Source organism: Pleurodeles waltl, chromosome 10 (assembly GCF_031143425.1).
Source record: "Pleurodeles waltl isolate 20211129_DDA chromosome 10, aPleWal1.hap1.20221129, whole genome shotgun sequence".
Lineage (NCBI taxonomy): Eukaryota > Metazoa > Chordata > Amphibia > Caudata > Salamandridae > Pleurodeles > Pleurodeles waltl.
Window position 1 is genome coordinate 64,859,468 of NC_090449.1, and position 22,073 is coordinate 64,881,540.

General features: G+C 44.0%; 1 protein-coding gene across 1 annotated transcript in view; it reads left to right on the forward strand.

The window, feature by feature from the left end:
• COG7 (component of oligomeric golgi complex 7) overlaps positions 1–21,081 on the forward strand; it is a 223,176-nt gene extending 202,095 nt beyond the window's left edge. The window contains exons 16-18 of the mRNA XM_069209670.1: positions 2,373–2,487; positions 19,371–19,514; positions 20,481–21,081. Coding sequence (XP_069065771.1) covers positions 2,373–2,487; positions 19,371–19,514; positions 20,481–20,647 — 426 coding nt within the window. The 3' untranslated portion in view covers positions 20,648–21,081. The remainder of the gene's footprint in view (positions 1–2,372; positions 2,488–19,370; positions 19,515–20,480) is intronic.
• Positions 21,082–22,073: the final 992 nt, after the last annotated feature.

The following is a 22,073-nucleotide window of genomic DNA, read 5'->3' on the forward strand; positions in this document are numbered from 1 at the left end:
ATCTATAAACAAGGATTATCTAAATGGATTGTTAAATGTATTCAAACATGTTACATTAAGGCAAACAACAACTTTTGATAAGACCTAAATCTCATTCCACTAGGGCTGACCCTCCCCCCCCAAGTGAAATCCCTGGTGTCTAGTGGGGGTTTCCTGGCCCTCGATCGTAGAAACCGGTTCAGGAAGGCCTCATTTGAAAGGGGAGAGTCTCCCCTTTTAAATAAGGCCTTCCCGAATGGCGGGAAGACCGTTTAGGGCTGTTTTCCCCACTGGAGCAGGAAGCAGCCGTTTCCTCCGATGAAGAAAACAAACAGTGAAGCGCTGACATCACAAAGGGCCGGTTAGGGGGGCGGGGAGAGACACAGAAGATCTTCTGTGTCTCCTGGGGTATTTTTACATTTAAAAAAATCCTGGGGTGCATTTTTAACCCCCTCCCTGGTGTCGGCCATTGGTCATGACACGCACCAGGGAGGTAGTGTGGGTGTCGGCCAGGGTCCAACACCCGCACTAAAGCAGTTAAGAAAACTATCAGATGGATGTTATGGACTTTTTTCCCATGGGAATAAAAAAAGAATTCTAAACGAAAACAGAACAATGGAGTCAAAATCTCACTTACTCCACCATTGACCGTGGTGAAGAACTTCAGGCTCATAATTACCCAGTTCCATGGTTCCTGAGCAGGAGGTCCCATTCTCCGTCTTTACATCATTTCCACTTTAAATTTAGCTTACTGACTCATTGTATCACAATTGAACATCCACTCCTCCTTCCAAGTTGTTGATAAAGACCTAGGGCCAGATGTAGCAAAGGGTTTTACCCATTCTGTGTCTATGGGAAAATGTGTTCGTACATATGGCCTCTAGTTGTTGCACTGTCTTTGGCAGCAGATTATTCAAGATTCACAAAAATGTATTTTAGCAGCTAACTTCCTGATCAAGAAATAGGTTTTATTTCAAGCTTTCACACTTCACGCTTCTGCCTCAAATCCTGAATATGTGTAATGTAAATGTACATAAATTGTAATGTACTGCACCAATAGCATGCCTCCGTCACATCCTGGTTTCTGTAATTCATTCTTAACTGGAGTTAACACACTGTACTGTTCGGTATACAGCATCTCATATTCAAGATGGCGTGGCTACAATTAGCCATGTGCTTTGTAACGTGCCTCGAGTCCTTGGTGCACCATGTGATTTTTAATAGGGGACATTGAAAATGGCTGGACTGTGAACTTTAGTACATGTGCTATTATACAAAGAAAGATAATTTTTCCTACTTATCTTCCTGGCCTTCCAAAGGTATTTTCAAATTTTCATTAAAGTAGAGTACTTTTCACTAATTTGTTTCCTTTAATAGTGCAGTAGTACACCGAGCTTATTGGCGAATATATTTTATTGTGACTAGTCTGCTGGTATGATCAGCTGAAACCTTAATTGGCTATTTAATAGTATTGCATGTACTAGTGGGTTACATAGCAAGGCCTCTCTTGCCATTCATGTTACTCGTGATCATACAGTTGGAGCCAAGAGTTCCTCACTGGCCTTTTAGAGTCCATTATTATTGAATCGATCAGCCGTTTGATGTTCACCTTTTGGAAGCACAGTGTCTTTGATGTTGTCTTTAGAATGTGCTTAGTTGAGACAAGCTCCGCTTTAGTACATATTTGGGTGAACTCTTAAACGTCATAGTAGCTGTCTAGTCTTTAAATACTAGTGCTGGGAAACTTTCTCAGGCATGTGAAAACATGGCATAGTTCATGCAAGAATAAGGACAAGTAACGTATAATAGTAGCTTTCTTTATAGAGCCTCCTAAAGCTCACCCCACCATCCCTTGTTTTTGTATATAAATGTGAATGTTGACTGAGACTAAGCAAACGTAGTATGGAGGACTGCAAGGGCATAATAGGTGTTGCTTGGCTGGGGCAGTATGTACACACAGGTGTTTATTTTTGTGCGGTAATTGTAGGCCTATTCATCTTCTGCAAAGTCAACTTCCAGGCAGGCAGGTAATACAGCTTCTTGGTTCTACATCTATAGTGACAGAAGCAATCTCATGTCCATTATGGCTCCTGTTTTATTTAGATAATCAGGTGTAAGTTATTTGAATGTTTTACTTTTCTGTTTAAGTGTTTCTTTTGTTGTGTTTGTTGAATTCAAGACCATTTTCATTGTAAAGAAGTAGGTAGAAGCACTACCTGGGGCTGATCTTTCCCTGTTTTAGTATATCTTTGATGGCGCCTATAACATTTGCACTCAATTAGAATGCACATTTTTCTTTAAGTGCAAGTGGTCTTTATTGAGCCCGGTCTGTTTATTGGATTATGTACGGTTTTTGGTAAATGAATAAAGAGTTTTCTCTCTCTCTCTTCTAGATTGGGCAGTACATCATGTCGCTTCCTCTGCACTTAGAGCCGTTTGTTACGCAGGAAGATCCAGCTCTTGAAATGGCATTACATGCTGGAAAGTTGCCCTACCCTCCAGAGCAAGGTGAATAGCATTGAGCAAATCTACCCCTTATTTAAACCCACAGTGAGACAGCAATAATACTTGACTTAAACTGGCTTCTGTCTCAACTCATGGTAAGATGGCTGTAGCTGACACTTGTGTCCCCTTCAAACTAGCATGAGTTAGCTGAGCTCTAATCTGCCCTTCCCCGAGGCAATGATCAACATGCAGTAACCTAAACTGCCTCCTGCAATACCCTTTTCTTATTGCCCTGCACAATATTGTCACCTGCCATGCTAAGGAGATATTGTACAGACCAATTCTCCATCGTAGGATCTTTGTTTGTGTTCATGAATATTGAAACTTTTTCCCTGCCAGTAGCATCCCAGAACAGTTTTTTTTACTCAAAAATATTTTTTTATAGAAAGACATTTAAGACTCCCTAGCCCTGTGCCTCAAAACCTAAGTTGCATTTTCTTTAAAATGGACTATTTTGTATAAGATTAAAGCCTGTGTGAATGATAGTTTTAAACATTTGGAAATATTTAGGCATTATTCCGCCTTAGATATAGGTATTCCAAAGGCCAAGCCAAGAGAGAAAAGCTGCACTATAGCTTGAAGCCTGCTGGCAAACATGGGTATCCCATAAGGCACAGCTCCAAGCAGCTGGTCTCAGTTTAATATCCAGTTCATCTTTCTGCATTCCTGTATAAGAAAAGCTGTGTTATGGTCGCTGTTCAGATATTTGAATTGCTTTTACAATTGATTTTCTTTCCTGTGTAATATTTGGCACTTGATATGTACTATGTTTTGATATTGCAAGATATTCCCTTCAAGTTAGCCTCTATTTTTTCTAAGGGAACATATCTTTATTTTTTGTCAAATGCCCTTAATGTGGAAGGAGGACATCTGGGAGCTGTCCTCAACCTCTGCATCTTATGGCTTCCTTAAACTCATGACAGAGCAATGTCCATATTGACTGAGAACATTGAGGAGTACTTCAAGGGGCCTTGAAGGCTTAAAACTGGGAGGTAGGGAGCATTCAAGACACCCTTAAGCTGTCTCTTCAGCATCTGTAATACATATGACGAGTCTAGAGGAGCTTCTGCCTCTTCCCGAGTGCTTTCTCCGATACTTGAGAGTGTCTCCAATAAGAAACAGAAGAAGCAAAAAAAGTTAATTTGAAGGCACCAGTGTTGTGCTTGCCTTCATTTACACCATCAAGTCATCATTGTTGAAAGGAATATCTTCAATGTTGAGGAGATCAACTTCATACTTTCCAAAAGGCAGTACCATCGTGATCCCCACCGTCTTTCTATATATACAATATCGAGCAATCCCCACCTTGTATCCGATTCTGGAAATATATAAACCCGGCAACCCATCCCCTGGCAGGCCATTAATATTGGAGATCAATTTGATTTTCTCAATCATTTCAGAAAACCTTGAGTTCCAGTTACAATTTTTTGCCAACACCCTATCTTTATGCATGATGCCAAAGATATTTTCCTTAAACTAGATGAAATTCATTTAATGGCAGGAGGATTACACCTTGGCTACATTTGATGTGACTACTGTCTATACATCCATAAAAAATTCACACAATCTCACACCGGTGAAATCAGCACTACAAACCATGTGTGCTCGCTACGCAGCAACAAAAATATGGTAGTAGAAATGTTGTAACATAGTTTTACTTACAATATCTTCAGCTTCAACAAGATGTACCTCCAGCTGCAAGGGACTGCTATGGGAGCAGTACATGCACCTTTCTATGCTGATATCTTCATTCAGAATTAGAGAAGCCTTGTTTCTGGGTTCATCCTCTTTCATTGTATGCCCAGAATATGATTCTGTGTGGATGGCATCATTGCTATTTCACAAACCTCAAGCGACAAACTGTAACACTAAGTCAACATTCCCAAAACTAAGAACCACAACATAAAAGTGACTCGTAACACCTCCTCAACAGAAATATATTTGAGTTTCACCATTATGTGTACATCAGTATACTATAGACTAGATAATTATGGCTGCTATTGCGAGTCTCCATCCCAACAGTTGTTATCCATTACATTGAATCAGAAATATTGAACATTTTCAGATTTTTTGACATCTGATCACAATTTATAGTGTTTCAACATCTTAAGAACTGCAAAAACAAGACATTTAACAGACTTCAACAAAGTGGATATATCCCATGTTCACAAAAAGCACAGGCATGGCACACACAATTGATAGGAGGGCCCTCCTTAGCACCAAAACAACAATTAAAAAACAATCACCCATGCTGTTTGTGACCAAATACTGCAAGTATTACTCATTTGCTAGTAATATACGACTGAAATGCGTATTTCCTAATTGGGCAATTCACTGATTTCAGGCACAATATCAGAACTTCCCCCAATGACCTTCAGAAGTCAAAATCTACAAAGCAGTCTGTCCTTCTAAATTCAAACACGATGACCTGACCCTTTTTTTTTTTTTTTTTTTTTTTAATAAACCCAGTGACTTCTACACTTCACACATGCACGTGTTCATGTTCCAAATTGAGGATTAATAAAGCAAAAAATGTCAAAATAAGTAATTTATCAACCATACAAGTTAAAGACTCTCTTAGACCACCTGCATAGTTTGAATGACACTGTGGCTATGTGGGTTAGCATAGATTAGAAGTACTAGCAGACTTTCAAAAACTACATTCAAGAACATTTTTAGAACATCAACAACGATGACTCATGGTAGCATATTTCTTCTACAAGTTTGAACACAAACATGTATTTCAGTTTCAAAGAAAAGAAAGTATCAAAAAGGTGTCCAGAGAAAGCAACTGTGAACTTAAATTACACAAAAGGAAAGCTTATGGGACATCTCCTTTAATATTGTTAAAAAGGGACTTAATAAGGTCACTGAAAATATTCTATTGGTTATTATAACCAGTGTCTCAGACCTCAATCATTTTATCAATTTTCCAACTTGATACAGTCTGTACAGCTTTGGGGTAGAGGTCAGTATCATCATCTACAAGACTTCTGAAATTCATCTTGCTTGCGTAGGTAATGTAAAATTACATAATTGTAATTTGATGACAGTAAGCATTGAACTCGAACACAGTACGTATGTATCATTTTCCTGTCTTATAATTTGTATGTTTTCTCTTCTGTATGTCTGTAACAACTTTGACATTACTAGAAAATCTATCCTTTAACTTCCAGAGACATTTAAAAAATGAAATATTGTTATTTTGATTAAGTTTGTGAATAAGTAAAATTGGTAAAATTCCAAAGTATCATTCGTTTTTCAGTCCGAGCCATTTTTGTACCACGTCGGTAACAGCTTTCAAATGACTAAAATATCTATTCTTTATCTCTGGGAAACCACTAAGTTGCATGGTGATTGTATGCATTTAAAATTGGTACTATTGCAATGTATTATTTACTTTTAATTTGCAGGTTGGTCTTTGAGACAGCTTTACCTATCGTGGCAGACTATTTTCCATTTTTGGAAGGGTGCTTCAGCCATTGTTCTTTTTAATTGTCATTCACATTTTACTTCTATCCACCACAGCATACTCCATGGCACAATAGGTCAGACAGTTTACCCACTGGATCCCTTCACTTTGAGTGTCATCACAAACCCTGTGCAAATTGTTCACATTCACCTAAATATAGTTCCTTACTCTCCAGTGACCAAGTTAGTTCAAATTGTCCTTTTGATTTGTTTTTCATACTCTCTACAAATACTGGCTATTTATTTAGTCTGCACTTCGAGTGCCCAATTAGATTGCTATTTATTTTCCATCTCTTTTGTAAAGTTAGTGTAATAAAGTGACACTGCAACTTTGCATCAGCGAGTAATTTGAGTGCTTCATTAGGTGGTGATTTATTCTTATCTGCTTTACAAGCAATAATAATTAAATGCATTTCACAACTGAACAGGTTGACTTACTTTGTCCTATTTTAGGGGCGTGCGCAAAGCGCTGTGACCCCTGTTGTAACCTCTCTTTGGGCTTCTAACCACGCCCATGTCACGTCAGTCACTTCCGTTGGTTCGTGGGCTTGCCTTTCAAAATCCGCTTGCTTTCTTTAGTGAAAAGCATGCATACGTTATGCCTTTTCCGGTCTTCAGCCCTCCTCGAGCGCATCGACCAACCACTGTAAACATAAGAGGCTCGATGTTTTCCGTCTGGTTTCTGGACTACTTTTTCCTCTCTATTTCACAGCACGATCTTGCATGGCAGTAGTCGAGCGCTTTGCATGACATCGTTCCTGGTACATAGGTAATTGAACTTTTGCTGGTTACATGGATAGTTGAACTTTTGCCAGTTACATGGATAATTGCACTTTTGCTCAAAGATTTCACTGCGAGCGAACTTTTATTTCCCTTTGTATGTCTGCTTTGCGCTCATGGCGGCTGTCGGCTCGCTTATGTGAAACTTTTACTTTTCGGTTTATGTGGCAAGAAAAGTCGGGTTAGTTATGTGAAACTGTTTTACTTTTCATTTTCAATTTATGTGGCAAGAAAAGTCAGGTTAGGAGTTTACAGTGCTAATAGCTCTAACTCGAACAAACGCGAGACCCATTGCTTGTGCAGCATGACGGAAAGTTAAGTGAAAAGAAGCTCTATGACGCTGCCAGCTCTGGCCAGGCTATAGTGTTTTTTTTTTTTTTTTATTGCTGGCAAGATTGCAGGGTGGAAGCATAACAGAGAGAAGTGGGACACACAGCCTTGAAGGTGTGCAGAAAATAAAAAGTGCTAAGACGCAGCCAGCAGTGTCTTAGCACTTTTTTGGTGAGTAGATGGGAGCAAACAACCGCAAGTAGGCTTACGAGAAAGTGATGACAGTGGGAGGAAAGGTTGGTGCATGGCTGCAAGATTAAAAAAGGGTAGTAAAAAAGCCCTATGATGTAGCAAACATTAGCCAAGTCATAGTGCTTTTTTTGTTTTATTATAGTGGGTGGGTGGACAGGCAACATGGACAGAGGAAGGTGGCAAGGAACAACAGGAAGGGCAGAAAGGGACAAGCAAAAATACAGATCACACAGGATTTTATCACTCATGAAACCCCCATGCCACACCTCTGACACTTCACAATGTAATGATAGAATGCACCCGTATTTCACTTAATCAACAGTTTATTCAAAATGCTCAATGGCAAGATTTTAGACGTGCAGGCTGTGTACATGCTATGTCCCAGTAGCACAAATATGAAATTGCACAAATGGCTGGTGCGTCATCACTCACCAACCTGAAGCCGCACAGTAACGTGAACGCTGATCATAAGAATGAATTAAAACAATTTTCATCCAATGCTTATTTATTCCATGTATTGCAGTTGACACAAGGTCAATGTGGTTCCTTACGTAGGGCTTGATTCTGTATCTGACAGCAATCATACATTCGTGTCTGGTAAAAGTGTTTACTCGCCTAGAAGAAATGCAATATAATTTCCTCCATAAAACCCAACAGTGAGAATAATACTGTCTCTCTTTGGCTCAATAGCCTCTTGCTTCACATTAGTACTTCAGGTAGGGCTGTGCATGATACTGCTGCCATAATGCCTAAAGGTCCTGTGGAGTCAGTGCTTGGGAAAATAGGAATTGATGCTGTTAGTACAAGCATTGTTATCTTTCTCTTGGTGGACAAAATGGAGCAATCTCAGAAAAAGTTGTCCACTATCAGAAACCTAATCCTAAACAAACTGTTGTCAGAGATTCCTCATTCCTATGCCATCTTGTGGGCTAGCAGGGTCAGGATGTATGGTCTCGGCTGGAGATATCCTATCACATGAACATGCTGAAATGCAAAGCAGACCATCTGACTTTGAAATCCTTCCTCCCAGGCCTAGCAAATGGCAAAGGTTTGATTCAGGCAACTCAACAATGGTACATCACCTGAAGAAACAGGAAGGGACCAGGTTGAGGGTCTTGTCCAAAGAAGCCTAAAGATACAGCACTGATTAGTATTCAGAAATCCCAACCTAAGAGAGATACACCGGGCAGGTGTTCAAAATTATCAGGCAGGTGCTCTAAACAGATGCAGGTTAGAAGATCACTAGCGGGTTACTGGCAACAAATTTCTCAATCATGTTTTCAGCTTTTGAGGTGGTCCTCTTTGCCAAGGCAGATACTACAAAATGCTGAGACTTCGCATCCTGGTTGCCACAGCCAGGATCCCTTCAGAATGCATGTTTGATCCGCTGGTCTGGAATATTTATCCACACTTTTTCTCCAGTACCTTTAATCCCACAGGTGATGGCCAAAGTAAATCAGGAGAGAGAGAGGAGAGAGAGAGGCTGATCTTTATAACCCCCCAATAACCAAGACATTGGTTGTTTAAAGACATGTTCCACCTGTCTGAGAGACTGCATGTGAAACTATAGTGTAGAAAGAATCGCTAACCATATTCATGGATAAGATACTATACCTCAGTTGGACAACTCTGCATTTGATTGCTTGACATCTGAATGCATACAATATGAATACTTAATCCTGACTGCAGAATGCACAATGATCCTGAATGTGCCTAAAAAACAGTTTATGAGATTGTCTTATGCTGCCAAATGGAAGGGATTCTGCATATGATGGATTAAGAGGAAGATTGACCGAGTTGCTTGTCAGGAAGATACAATATTGCATTATCTACTGTACGTTGTAAAGTCAGGTCTTAATTTTCCCCTATAAAAGTGTCCTTGCAGCTGCTGGAGCATATAGGCAGCCTTCATTCCTTATCTCTTTCTTTAGAAGGCCAGCAATTAAAAGTTTCTTAAAATGTCTGAAAATATTTATCCTCCATTACGAAAACTATCTCCTTACAGGAAGTTGAATGTATTATCATCAAAATTGATGGGGGGGTCTTTCTTTGAACCCATACATGAAGGAACTCTACAGCATCCTACTTGGAAAGCAAGTTTTCTGGTAGCTATTAAGTCAAATCGTATGAGTGAGTGAGATTCAGGCATTATGTTGTCAGCCATTACAGTAAAGTGGTGTCTGATAGAGACTTCTACTTGCAGATTCCTTACCTTAGAATTTCCCCAGGCATCAGTCTGGAACTGGAGATTTTTCTCGCAGAGTATCCCTGCGCACCGTCAGGTGGTGTTGGTTGACTCCACGTTAGTCCTAGGTGTCATGGTCATCAGATATGACATTGCGGGTTTTATATAGGCACCTTCCCAGTTTGCTGAATTCCATTCTTTACTTTCGCTGCCAGCCTATGCACAGATCCGAACAAGAGCTACCCTTACAGTCCCGTTTTAGATTTTGTTGAATTTTTTGACATTCTGATGCACTGAGATGTTGTCACCTGTCACCGGATGATGTCCGTGATGGATCCACCTCATGCATCTGTGGCGTTTGGAGCATGATCATGACCCAAAGTCATGCTCCGAGTACCGGGCCATGAACCCGAAATCTTTGAGGGAGTAGTCTCTAAAGTTTTTGCAGCCCAGCACTTGAGTGCATTGCTTCCGGTCCCTGTTGCAAGGAGGGCTCTGAGACCGCTCGCTGAGCCTTCACCATTCATCATCGCCCCATTCAAGATCTTCGGGATGTTCGGGTAAGCACAAGAAGAAGTCGAAGAAGAGCAAACGTTCTTCAACTTCATGCCTACGGTTGAATGCCGCGATGCGGGAAATGGAGTGTCGACATTCTAGGCCTCCGTCTTCAGAGCCTTCTCCTTGGTCAGCTCTGCGTTTCCGAAGCCAGGGCCACCCCTGCCCTATAGTGAGAATTTTATGAGGCCATGCGTCTCATCTCAGGGCAGTCCAACCCTGCCAGAGCGCCTTTGGGTCCCACAGGGTCTGCAGGGGCCCCCTCAATTTCTGTGCCGGCAGCTTCAGCCCTGGAAGGCACCCAGGGATCCACTCCCAGATCTGAATTGTCGTTGGTCGTGCCATTGCGACCTTCCCCGACAATGGTTCTGATGTCGACGCTCCCGACTGCATCCAGGCACGTGGGTGGTGTTAATCCTATACAGATCGCCAACTGTGACACGGACCCGGGCCGCCCAATTCCGACTTCCACGGGGACCTTGCGCCATAGGGGAGATCCTGACCCTTATTCTTATGGGTACAGGTATGGTGAGAGTATGGAGGGGTAACAGGACTCTTTTGAATATCAGCTTGATGACCCTATGGACTGGGTTAAGGAACTGGGTGAAGCCAGCTATCTAGACACCTCTCCACTCCTCGCATGCTTCCGCACTGTACCATGGCTATGGAGGAGAAAGCGTCCTATTCCATTGTGGTGCACAGCAGCCGAGGACCTGGGCCTCGAGCTGTCTTCAGTGGCTGCCAGAACTAATCTCCTGACAGAGGTACTTCTTTCCGGGGCTTCCACCTCTGAACCCCTTTTGCCCTCCAGTGAAGCCCTCACTGATGTCCTTCTGGGGACCTGGCTAAACCCAGCACAGGGGATCCTGTGAACAGGACAATAGCCCGCCACCATAGGTCTGTGCCTAGTGACCCAGCATTCCTAACCCAACCCCTGAGAGCTTGTTTATCCAAGCCTCTACATCCTATGGTACATTCCCTTCTGCACCCCCGGATGGAGAATCCAAGATGCTGGATCATCTTGGGAAGAAGATGTTTTCTTTCTCCACCCTGGCACTGCGGTCTGTGAACACCACATGCCTTTTGAGTCATTATACCCATACTTTATGGGACACGGTTGTGCAAGTGCTGCCACAGGTCCCGGAGGGGGCCTGGGCCATTCTCTCCCAAGCTGTTGCTGACAGGAGTGACGCAGCTAAGTTCACAATCCGATGTGGGCTGTATGCAACCAACTCTCTGGGTAGAACAGGTTGTTTTTACGGTGGCCTCGAGGCGCCATGCCTGGTTGAGGACATCTGGCTTTTTGGAGGATGTCCAATCCTCCCTTATGGACATGTCCTTTGATGGCACCAGTCTCTTCCGAGACAAAGCTGACTCGTCGCTCGAGCCCTTTAAAGAGTCCCAAGCTACACCCCAATGCCTATGCCTCCCAGCTGCACTCGCCCCCTGCTTTTTTAACCTTTTGTGGTTATGGAAGGGGCACCCAGCCACGTCCTTTCCCCTCCAGCCACAGTGCGTGCATGCTGCCCAGCCTCTGTGTGGCCGGGGAAGTGGGATCCATCATTCGCGTGGATCAGGGAGCCAGTCCAGTCAGTCCACCCCGCCCTCCACTGTAGTCTCTAAACCTTCCTCATCTGACACTCTCTCATCAGGGGCCAGTCGGAGGCAGAATTCGCCATCACCTGCCCTGCTGGCAGACCATCACTTTAGACAGGTGGGTTTTGAAAATTGTCTGAAGGGGCTACTCGCTCCCCTTTGAGACAACCCCTCCATCCATGCTATCATCCTGCGATTGCATGACGGAGAATCACTTGCCACTTCTTCACGAGGAGATTACAGCTCTCTTGGCCAAGGGAGCCGTAGAGAAGGTCCCGTGCCAGAAATAGGTCATGGTTGTTACTCCCACCATTTTCTAATACCCAAAAAGGACAAGGGCCTTGGCCCTACACTAGACCTTCGGTCCCTCAATCTCTTCCTCAGAAAGGCGAAGTTCAAATGCTCACCCTAGCTCAAGTTTTATCTGTCCTGGACCCAGGAGACTGGATGGTAGTGTTGGACTTGCAGGACACTTATTTTCATCCCCCAGTCCTGCTGGCCTACAGACATTACTTGGGGTTCACGGTGGGCCACGAGCACTTTCAATTCACCGTGCTCCCCTTTGGCCTCACCAGTGCCTCTCGGGTGTTCACCAATGTGATGGCAGTTGTTGCAGCTCATCTGCGCAGCTTAGGTGTTTCAGTCTACCCCTACCTCGATGACTGGCTGTTGAAGACGGGCTCGCCCCAAGCTTTCGTCTCCCCCCTCCAGACTACGGCGGACCTCCTGCATTCTCTGGGGTTCACTATACATGTCCCGAAGTCACACCTGACTCCCTCTCAGACGCTCCCTTTCATCTGAGCTGTTTGCTACACAGTGCAGTTTTAGGCCTGTCCTTCTGAGCAGCGAGTCCAGGATATTCAGGCTGTGATTCTGATATTTCAGCCTCTATCCTGGATTTCGGTGGGAATGACTGTGAGGCTGCTCGGCCTCATGGCCTCCTGCATCCTGCTAGTGTCTCATGCCAGATGGCATATGCGGGCCCTGAAGTTCCAGTGAGTGCAGCATCATGAAAATCTCTGCAACATAGTCTAGATCTCAGAGGGAACTGCGCAAGATCTGCAGTGGTGGCTAACGAACTGCGATTGGGTCAGAGGCAGATCCCTCTCCCTTCCTCAACCAGATCTGACAGTAGTGACAGATGCATCACTCCTGGGATGGGGCGGCCACATGGGAGAGGCGGAAATCAGGAGCATCTGGTCCCAGGTGGAGTCCTGGCTCCACATCAACGTCTTGGAGCTCTGAGCGATCTGAGTGGCATTGAAGGCATTCCTTTCCTCTCTCAAAGGGATGTGGTGCAAGTGTTCAAGGACAACACCACTGCCACGTGGTACGTCAACAAGCAGGGCGGGGTGTAGTAGGGGACCCTTTGTCAGGAGGCTCTATACCTCTGGACATGGCTGGAACAGCAGGGCATATCCCTGGTGGTTCAACATCTGGTGGGGTCTCCGAATGCCAGAAAGAACAAACTCAGCCGACAGTGCCTGGGCGATCACAAATGGTGTCTCCATCCAGAGGTGGCACAAGGTCTCTTTCAGCAGTGTGGAGAGCCTTGATTAGATCTGCTTGACTAAAAGTATGTACAATATAGTTACTTACAGGGGGTTTCAGGCAGACTTAATCCATTAGTCTGAGATTCTCATTCACATTTAATTTTCACCCACCCAAGCATGCATCGAGGAGTAATGTTGACCCACTGCAGCCATGACTGACTTCACTATGGGTTACGGGGTGATGCCCTTTCACCATGAGCGCATGCCCACCCGGTAGTTCCCTTCAGTGCCGGGTGTACCATGGTAATGTGTACTTTTTGAGACCAGAGAAAGACTTTTGCCTTTAGCCATCATTTTTTTAGATTAAATGAGAGCCCCACAGCTAACTGAACAATATAGTTTTGCAAAAACCACGACAAAACAAAGCAAGAGCTTTCCAAAGGCCTGGCAGTTTATGCCAGACCTATTGGCTTTGCAAGTGCTTGTTAGTTAATGTAGTCCACCATCCACCCAACGAATGGATCGTGGCAAAACCTGCGTCGGTCCAAAGTAAATTCATGCATCATCTTGGTTCAGTACTCGGTACTCAAGTGACAAGAGCGTTTCCTTCTTAGGACAGATCATCTTCTAACGTCTGAAATATTGTTGTTTTGTGAACTTTGCATTTAAGAGGCTACCAGGTATCAACTCTGCTGGGCTCTGTGACACCCTGATCGTTCCTGCTCGTCATGTCATTTAAACTTGTGAATAAGAAAATCACGAGTCCTGTCAGTCACATTCTAATTGTTTGTGAAATGTGATCGGCTTATGAAAGGAATTTGTGTTTTCCCAGCATCTTGAAATTCAAGTTTTTTAATAAAAATGCGATTTTGTTTTTTACTGTGGAAGAAAAAAAGTTCTGCCTCATTATGTGGGCATAGTGAGAGGTGTCTGACCTCAGGAGAGTGCTGAGGTGTGGAAACATTGCAAAACAACAGGTTTACTGTGATAAAATCGCAGCTTTATCAGAGCAAACCCTATCGTTTCAGTTTTTCAAAGATTGCAATCTTGCAGTTACCATTTTGTGAGCAGTAAAAAAAGGATTTGCTGCTGAAAATCATGATTTTCATGAAAATCAGGAGTTTCCACTAAAAATAAAAAAAGTGAAAATAGTTTGCCCTTATAAAATATAATTCGGGGGGGGGGCATCTGTTGAGCTTAGCCAAAGGACGTGTGTAGCAGTTGTTGCCTGCCTGCTTTAGCAACCAGTAGCGGGTTGGCACCCTATGACAGGTTGGTTGTGGGGCCTTGCCTAACGCTGCTTGCTGTGCTGAATACAGCAATATTTTTGCATTGTGCTCTGGTAATTCCATGTGTGGCGCAACAATTCAGTGGATATCACATTAGTGAAGATTCCCCTGGAAGAAAACTTATATTACAGGTAAGCAGTGCTTAATTTGAGCCCTTGGCATCCAGTGGGGGGGGGGGGGGGGGAACCGGCACATATATTTGAGGGCTGGCACTTATTTTTCTTCCTCAAGCATTTACTGCGATCAAAAGACACATATGCGAAAAATAGAGGAAAAGATAAACGAAAAAAGCACCACAAAGGGAGAAAGCTGCAAGAGGGAGATGAAGGTGCAGAAAGTGGCTTTGAATGGATTACAGGCCCGAGATGGCTTTAGGATTACACTGCCTCAGTATTCTGTGCTCACAAGTTTAATAGGAGCAGCCGCATGTTTCAAAGGAGAACTTTGGGCATCGGCACGTTTTTGTTTGCAAACTAAGCACTGCAGGTAAGGAGCTACTGTTTAATTCTATTACAGAGATCGTTCATGTTAAATGGATTAAAGAACATTTTGTGAAGCAACGATAATATACATTACTCTTAATGAGCTGTTTCTCTTTAACTGCTGGGTATTTAAAAGTACCTAATAAAAATAAAACATGCCTATGCTGCTTTAATTGCAAAAATCACTACGAGCAACCTTTTTCAGTGTGGAAATAAATTATAACATAAAGGAAAAATGGCTTCTTCCGGCGTTCACACCCAGGCCATCGTTATTTCTGATGGGCCCATAAACTGGAGTTACCGAGACCATTAGAATTAGAATTGTAACTTGCAATGTTTTGCATGGTTTTTTGGCTGCGAGCAGCACCTGGAATCTCTATGTGAAATAGCAGGATACATTTTTTTGTTGTTAAGAGGCACTGATTCTTATGTTTTCCCCAAAACCTTGTACATCCCATTCTTTTTTCATCCGGAGAAAGTATTGAGCTCCCTGTTAATGGCATTTTTGCAGGTGGGTGAATGAGGGGCATTACTCTGGGCCACTCTTAATGAAGGCATCAGTAGTTTTTCGGATGGGCTTTGTCAGGAAATAGAAATTCACCGGCCATAGAAACCCTGAATCGCATATCGGAGATCTTCAAATTCCAAAAGTCCTGTGACCGCTAAATGTATACTCTGTATTCATGATTTCCATTGGTTGGGATTGTGCGATCTGGGTATGATACACCGAGAAGCTGATAGTCTTCTAGCCACAGATTACTTACCTTGGAATATTCCTCAGGTCAGATTAGATCTGGAAAATCTTGAGCAAGACCTCCACGCTGCTGGTGGCTCCAGTTCACTCCGCTTGTCTTCTTTAAAAAGAATTTACGCCTTTTGAGCTTGACGCCCACTGTGCCTAATGATGTCCCATAAGAAGCTTGTGGGCTTTAAACCTTGTAGAGCTTGCCACAGGCAGATGTTTGTGTCAGACCCTCACCTGATTTGCTTGTGGTGCAGGTGTTGGAGTACGACTGCAAGACCTGCCCTGACTGATGTGCAATAAACCCTGATGCATCTAGGAGCGTACGTTGAAGCACCTGGTCCTCAGCATTAGACAACCTTTCACCACTCCAGCTTCTGGATGCTTGAAATGTCCTGGGCCCGCTCTTGGAGTCGTTCTGGCAAGATGTCATCGGGATCAAAATCTTCATCGGGTGAGTCCCACAAGAAGAAGGCCAAGAAGTCGAAGCGTGCTTTGACTTAACTGCCTCGGCCTAAGTCATCGGACGAGGTGCAGGAATGACACCACAAGTCTTGGCCCCACTTCCACTGCAGAGCCTGTGTCTGGGAGAATTCCTAGAATTTCCTTCAGTCTGATAAACCTCCGCCTGAATGAAAGAATTTTATGTGGCTATACTCTTCTTATTCGAGCGGGTCGACCTGCTGCCCCACAGAGCGCCTTCGGGATCCATGGGTACTGAAGGTGCCCTAACTGGATTTCCGCTGGTGGGTTCGCCCTCAGTGGCAGTTGGGCCCTTTGTATAGTTCCTGGATCTGGACCGACTCCGGTCAAGAACCCAAACCATAATCGGAATCCGGTCCAGTGGCCCTGCTCCTGGTGATGCCGACCCCATTGGCATTCCTTACACAGAACCGGATCAGTGGCATACAGTGTTGATTCCGATGCCTTCCAGACCCAAGACCCTCAGGGTCAGGGATAGTGTCTTCGTGTTTTGACAGGTCCTGTGGGGAATATGCTTGGGGCAGATCAGAGGTTCCTTATGGTTATTATGACCCCCTTTTAGGAGCCCTTTGCCAAGGATAGCCATTTGGCATAAGGAACTTGCTGAGCCACTGGTCCGGTCTCTCCTCCTAGTGTGGCTACAGAGGAAGGGCCTTCATTTGCCTTGGTGATGAGTGGGGGGGCTGAGGTCCTGGGATTTACACTTCGATGGCACTCATCACTTTGGCAAAAATGTAGATTCAGAGCTCAAGTATTTTAAGGACAGGAGGGCCACTGCCTGGTCGTTGGGGCTCTCCTTGGCCCCATGCCAGTCACATTTTGCCTTCCACTCATTTTGTGGCTACAGGAATGGTACCAGCTGAGTCCATTTCGATCCAGCCATCAGGCTCCCCAGTCCTTTCATGGATGCAGACTCGACTCCTACAAGCCTTGTGGGACATAAAGCCAGAACTCTGCACAGTCTGCCATTCCCCGGCAATGGCAGCCTTCAAACCTCTTTAATGTGCCCTGCAGTGTCACAGACATTTGGTTAGCATCAGGATCAGGCACCACCTGACCCACTGCCAGTCCATAACTTTGACCAAATGGGTGCTCCATATTGTTCAGTGGGCAATGCCTTCCATTCGCAGAAACACTGCAGCCAATCCCGCCGTCCTCAGATTGGCTGATGGAGAACCACCTCTCCCTGTAGAGTCAAGAAGTGCAGTCTCTTATTGTAAAAGGAGCCATCAGGCGGTTGCTGACATCAGAAGTTGAAAGCTAGTTACTTGACTTTGAAGGCCTTCCTCCCTTCCATCAAGGAAAGGCTAGTTCAGGTGTCGGCGGACAATACCACCACAATGTGGTACTGCAACAAATAGAACATGGTGAGGTTGGAGACCTTGTATCAGTAGACTCTGTATCTGGACATCGCTGGAACATCAGGATATTTTCTGGTCATGCAATATTTGGTGTGGTCTCTGAATGCCAGAGCAGACAAACTTCCTGAGTGCTGCTGCAGAGGACTGGATTTTCCACCAAACTATACATTCTGAATGTCCTTGCTTGACTATTGAGAGCTTATGGCTGCAGAATTGGGGCTGCTCCAAGAAACTATGGAAGTGTTTAACACTGGCTAATGAAGAGAAATTTTCAATCGAGCGCTGAGTGTGCCAGGGAGGAAAGAGTTCTGTGCACCTTCAGTACAAAAGAGCACTTCACCTTAGATAGATCTTCGAATGTTGGTGAACCTGAAGGTTAATTAAAGAATTGGAGCAAAAATCAGGGGAGGTTTCTCCTTTAGGGATGAGGTGCTGCGCCCCTCTGAAATTCCTACACATTTATAGCAAAATCTGCTTCCTTTTATTTTTCCAAGCAGCTCCTCCTGCAATAGATAAGAGTGGCAAATCTCGACGTACCAGTACCCTAAAATTACAGTCACCATATGTAGTTCCTAGGTTACACCGGTCTTCAAAGCTGATGATTTGGGAATTATCATTGATGATCTCATAAAAAACGATATAATTACAACACCATAGTGACGTCAAGGCAATGTCAAGTTAATGCCTCAGCCCTCATCCTGGTAGGTATGTTGGGCGCTTTCAACACTATTGACCATACCGTTCTAATTGGCAATTATTTTATGTCAGCGTGAAAAGACTGCTCAGGTTTTGGTTATGTCTTAATATTCCTGAATAGGCCCAACAGGCCTCCTTTCCTTCACTTGCCTCTGTATTTCTGATCTTGCCTTGTAGGGTTTGAAGGGATATGACATGGTCTAATTCTATCCAGTATGTTTGCCTGTTACTTTAAATTATTGCAATCCATTGCTTAAAATTCTTTATCTATTACCATTCCAAGAAGATATTTGTGCAGATTGATTCCTCCACAGCCATCTGTCTAAGACAATATCTTGTCATTTCTGAGCTGATGGAACAAAATGTTTTGCATATCACTATCCGTAAAAGAGAGATCCGGCTCCATAATAGTAAGAAAAATAGTTTACGTTTTTGTCTTACATTCTCAGGCCCTGACCTTCTCCATCTTGTGTGGTTATGAACTTCTGGCTGACTCGTATTTCTTGCTCCCCTTTTTGAGACCGAAGTGAAGGCTGATTTTTGATGCTCTGTCTTGCAACACGTCATACCTTTGCTGCCACCCTTTGCATCTTTCATGCTAGTCTTTTGAAACGGTGGTCAGTCTGACTGCCCTCATATTTGATTACTGGGTTAAGCAATGATTGCAGAACTGCACTTCCCAGATAGTTGCCAAGGCTAACACGTGTTCCTGTATATATATATTGTCTATCCTGGCTAGTGCCTTCAGGCTCTCGGTAAACCTGTCCATCGTTTAAATTATTGTATCTTATACATAACTCTAGATATACAGCTGTGTTTATGGTATATTCAGTTCAGTTAATCATTTGGTGGTGGTCATGCCTTTGGAGTACTGGCTGCCAAGCTGTGGAATCTGCTGTAGTGTTTGGATTTTCAGGTTGTTTGTAATGCAGCACCACAATTCATATGGTAGATGAGCACTTTAGAAAATGAATAAATATAGTGCCATTCCTCATTCACTGAAAGGCCAAAGCAGCCATGCCAGTGCACCTAGGTTTTGACTTGTTGCATCAGTTAACGCAAGACTTGGTGCAGCTTTTTCAATTGGTCCTTCTTGAGGATAGCATAGAGCCCATCAGGATATCTGAAGGGTGGTTGGTAAGGTACGTGAGTGTCTGCCGTGAGGAAACAGGCCCAGTTTGGGTTGTGGAAATTCTGACCCAGAATTAAATGTTTCTTCTCAATTCCTCAGGTGAAGAGCTCCCCGAACTGGACAACATGGCAGATTATTGGTTGGGGTCCATTGCACGAGCCACCATGCAGACATACTGCGAAGTCATCTTGCATATCCCTGAGCTGACGCCACATGCCACCAAACAGCTGGCCACGGATATTGGTAATTGAGGCCATCCATTTTTAAAAGTTTCTTTTATGCTTACTTTATACAAGAACATCCAATTTCAGATTTCCTTACACCTAACTTTAATCCCTGTCCTACCATCAAATGAGCCTATCATCAAATTAATTTTCTGTGCTTCCTTCATCAATCTACCTTTCACCACCCCCTTCCACCATCTGTACCATTGTGTGTTTCCTTCAGTAGATTTCATCATAGTTTTTCAGCTCTAATCCACCCCAGCTTAACCATGCTTCATTATTCAGGCTGTTGCACCCTATACGAGAGCGAGTCTTCTGCTAACCTTCAGTATTCCTCCTGTACTGCAGTCCTGACATGGAGCAACTCCTGCTCTTTCAGTCACGAGACCAGCAACCACCTCCCTGAATGCACAACGATTCTGTCCCGCAACACTCATTCCCTTTCGATCCCACCTTAAGTAGCCAGACCCAGCTCTGTCAATGTAACGACCTCATTCAACACTCATACTGTTCAAGTGTTGAGGGTTACATATGTACACTGCTCAGGAGAGGTGCAGCTGCTATCCTGCAGCAAACCCTGCTGGCCCTCCAACACTTCTGTGTTAAAGAACATATTGTGTCTGCATCGCCCAAGCTCATGTAGCGTCTGGAACCACACACTGCTCCGGTAACGCACTGCAGTCCTAGCCCACGTGGTACTGCTGTTCAGCTAGGGACACAAAACTCTACTGATGTACTTCTGTCCCCATCTGCAGGACCTCACTACTGTGGCACTGGAACTCAGTGTACCACAATACCAATCTACAGGAACATGCCACTCCATCACCATACCTTGCTCTTGACATGCAGCACCATTGCTAGCTCAGCACTGGGATCTGTTCCAGGACATGTTTATCAGTCATGTTCACTTTCATCTCGCAGAATAACATGTATACATAAGAAAAAAGTGCCTGCAGCATTTAAACATTTTTTTTCTTTTTGTTAGATTACTTGATGAATGTGATGGATGCTTTGGGTCTTCAGGCATCTCGGACTCTGCTACAGATAGTAACCCTGCTGAAGACCAAAACAGAGGAGTTCAGGCAAACGGCCAAAGGACTGCCCAGGAGGTTAGCCAGCACCATCGCGGCCATGAGGAATATTGACTATTAGCCTCCTGTGCAGATTAAGTCTCCCCAGGAGAAACAGAGGGACCAGCAAGGACTTCCTATGCGAAGAAGGCTCTGATGGTGCCAGAGGTCGATACCAGGTCATGGTATCATTGATGAAGGCCTTCATATCAGACGATGAGCGGTGTCTCCAGAGCTCAACCACAGCCTCACCCCTGACAGATCAATACCGTTTCCTATTCAGCATCTGGGAGGTTTCACGTGATTTCTAAATTGGGACATTTTATAATTAACTTCTAATTAACTTTTTATGCTGCAGAATGGCCTCCATCAGCTCTAAAACTGTCAGTCAACAGATTGGCTTTTTCAGCTTCAAGTTGTCCGTAATAAATAGCCAATCATATGTAGGGTACAGAGGGCAACTGAGAAGAAAAACCCAGAGGGTGAAGGAGCAATAAAATCATGGTGTGTGAGTCGGATGTGTATCTTCATTTCTGCTGCCAGGTTGATATTAAGGCATCTTTGATAGCATGGTCTTGTTGGATAGTTCCATGGTGCGACTGATGAGCTCTGCACGTAGCGCTCCAAATGTAGAGCATCCTTGAAAAGATTACGGTGCACCCGCACCACAACAATGGCACATTGCAACATAAAAGCAAATCACTTTGAATAGTGAGTACAGTAGTGCTGTCTGGAGCGATGTGACGGACATAGCCTGTTCATCCAAAGGTCAAAGTTGATTAGCCCTTGCGCTAACGAAGTCCATGTATGACCACAAAACTTGTTTAATAACTCCATAGTTCAAAATGCTAAGCATGTGCTTCACAGCACACATTGGTATTCTCATCTTTTCAGTGGCACAGTGTTGGCACAATGCTTTCTCTCCAGCAGATGTCCTTTCAGCACAATAGTGCATTATGTTTTTTTGTTGGTTTCTAGGATCAAGGTGGCGTAGCATTGCTGTTATCATTGGGTGCCAAATGTCAGGCTGCCTGAGCTTTTCCGGTAGTCAAACAAGGTGTCACTCGTTGCACCAGGTGAGATAAGGAGATGAAGACACTAAAAAAGGAAAGATCAGAAAAGAATGGCGCATATGAATCCCGTCTAACTAATTATGCCCCTGTAACATCAGTTAGGACACGGGCTTCGGAGTTCGGCTGAAGACAATGGAGTGGCTATGGGCCAATAGTGGGTGATTAAGACCTTTTGCTCCAATGTTGGTCTTTTTGTTTCTCCCTTTTTCATTTAGAACTTAGGAATGGCCTAATAGCACTTTTGCATTGGACTGTGCTGGTTGTTAAATGTCCTCGCTCCCGATATAGACCCTTGCCTGCAGCTCAGGCCTCTAACCTGCGTTCAAGGCCTTTATCAATCAGTATAACCCTCAGTAGGAGGCGGTAAGGCTATATTAGTTGGTTTATATAAGGGAAAGTCTAATGGTAGAGGGTAAATACTGGTCAATTCCTTCT